This window comes from Anneissia japonica, unplaced genomic scaffold (genome assembly GCF_011630105.1).
Source record: "Anneissia japonica isolate Jap-2015-1 unplaced genomic scaffold, ASM1163010v1 scaffold287836_len1076198_cov165, whole genome shotgun sequence".
Classification (NCBI taxonomy): Eukaryota; Metazoa; Echinodermata; class Crinoidea; order Comatulida; family Comatulidae; genus Anneissia; species Anneissia japonica.
In genome coordinates this window covers 1,060,634-1,062,899 of record NW_022729021.1, presented here as the reverse complement: position 1 = coordinate 1,062,899, position 2,266 = coordinate 1,060,634, and the positions used below count along the sequence as shown (strand labels likewise).

Sequence of the window (2,266 nt, the reverse complement as noted above, 5' to 3'; positions counted from 1 at the left end):
TGATAATAATGATAATAATAACAATAATAATAATAATAATAATAATAATAATAATAATAATAATAATAATAATAATAATAATAGTTATGAGTAAATTCCAAAAAATAAAATATAAAATAAAATAAAATCGGGTAACTACAGAAACGAATCGAAATGAAAAGTTATGCCTTAAAAAACGAGAACCCACTAAGGATACCAAGATCCCTGTTTAAACCAGATACGTGTGTTTTGTGTCTGATAATGAGTTTGAGTTCCACGAGTCTACGTTGGTGGAGGGAGGAGAAATTAGTGGATATGAGGGCACACCGTAGGTTGCTGAGAGAATGGTTGGGAGAGTTAAAGTGTTCTGCTACAGGAAAACCTGTTCGATTGTGTCGGATAGAAGATTTGTGGTTATTAAATCTGGACCTAAAATCAACACCAGTTTCGCCAAAATAATGACCATCATCACAAATATTGCAGAATAACAAATATACAACATTGTGAGCATCACAGTTAAGAGAGGGGAGACGAATATTGCAGCCAGAATGAGGCATAGAAATAGAGCAATCGGTGATGATAAATTTACAAATTTGACATCTAGGCTTGTGGCATTTGGTATTACCAGCGGACCTACAGGATGAAAGTAAGCGAGATGAAGATAGAATAGATTTTAGATTGGGCGGTTGGCGGTTGGCTACTACTGGGGGATCATTAAAAATAGTGTTTATGGAGGGATCGAGTTTGAGGGATTGAAATCCTTGTTTAAGTCTGTTAGCTATTTGGGAATTGCTGGGACTGTAATCAATGACTAGGGGTATGCGTTCCGTGATGGGCTTAGGATTGGGAGAGAGGAGAGAAGGTCTAGAAAACCTATTAGCTCTAGAGGTTTGCTTGAGGATGAATTTAAGAGGATAACCTTTATCCAGAAAGTAGGCCATGAGCTTGTTGACGTGGTCAAAGTAGTCATCACCGTTGGAACAAATTCATCTGATGCGAAGACATTGGCTGAATATCAATGATTGTTTGAGTTTAAGGGGATGAAAGCTGTTATAGTTAAGATAACAGTGACGATTGGTGGGCTTACAGTACAAAGAAGTCGAGAGTTTCCCGTCTGTAACCTTGACAGAGACATCGAGGAACGGGAGAGTGTGTTGAGAGTGTTCAAACGTGAATTTAATAGTGGGATGGAAAGCGTTCGCATGAGTTTTGAAAAGCTCAAGCGCATCAATGCCATGGTTCCATATAAAAAAAATGTCGTCAATGTATCTGACATAATGCATAGGTTTGAGATGAAAACTGTTGATAAGTTTCTCCTCGAGGGAAGACATGAAGGCATTAGCATAATTGGGGGCCATTTTAGTACCCATGGCAGTACCGCTGATCTGAAGGTAGTGTTGATCTTTAAATATAAAATTATTATGGGTAAGTATGAACCTAGAAATAGATAAAATATCCTGGATGTGATCTAATGGAAACAAGTTTTTGCTGAGCAACGATTCAAGGGCGACTAGGCCTTCAGCATGGGGGATGTTCGCGTACAGGGATGTGACATCCATGGTGACCAATAGAGCATCCGTCTGAAGGTTAGGGATTTGTGAGAGATTGTTGAGAAAGTGCGTGGTATCTTTGATGTAGCTGGGGATGGAGGGAATGAAAGGTTTAATAACAGAATCCACGTAACCGGATAGGTGTTCAGTAAGCGTTCCTATATTGGAGATAATGGGACGGCCTGGTGGATGAATATTGAGCGACTTAGCGATGTCAAATATTTTGAATGGATCAATGGATGTGGATATGTTGTGCGGGTTGGTTGTGAGCATGTTGTCGATAAGTTTGGGTAGCTTGTGTAGTTTTTGAATGGTGTAAAACGTACCTGGCTGTGGGTTCCTAGGGATAAGAGCAGGCATACGTGAACGGGTATGAGTAGATAACCCTGTGGTCATGTTCAAAAGTTCACGTTTAAAATCAACAGTATGGTCCTTATCTAATTTCTTATAAAATGTAGTGTTCGATAATTGTTCATTGGCTTCTTCGATATAACTGGTTTGGCTCATGATGGTCGTGGCTCCTCCTTTATCTGCCTGTCTAATTACGATGTCATCATTGGCTTTAAGAGTGGATATAGCCTTACGTTCGTCTTTTGGTCATAGACCAATCATTGTACAGTTTTATAAGTATTCCTCATTTGCTCTCTGTCACCTTTATTCTTTTTTGATAAGACAGCCTATATTATATTGATTCATGATGTTTTCCTCATTCTCGCTGATGAAGGCCACAGGAGTGG

At 39.0% G+C, this 2,266-nt stretch overlaps 1 protein-coding gene across 1 annotated transcript; it reads right to left on the bottom strand.

Moving 5' to 3' along the window:
- Window positions 1–965: 965 nt before the first annotated feature.
- On the bottom strand, window positions 966–2,036 carry LOC117114603. Its single transcript, XM_033258290.1, has one exon. It carries the CDS (start codon window positions 2,034–2,036, stop codon window positions 966–968), a length of 1,071 nt encoding a protein of 356 aa, XP_033114181.1.
- Window positions 2,037–2,266: the final 230 nt, after the last annotated feature.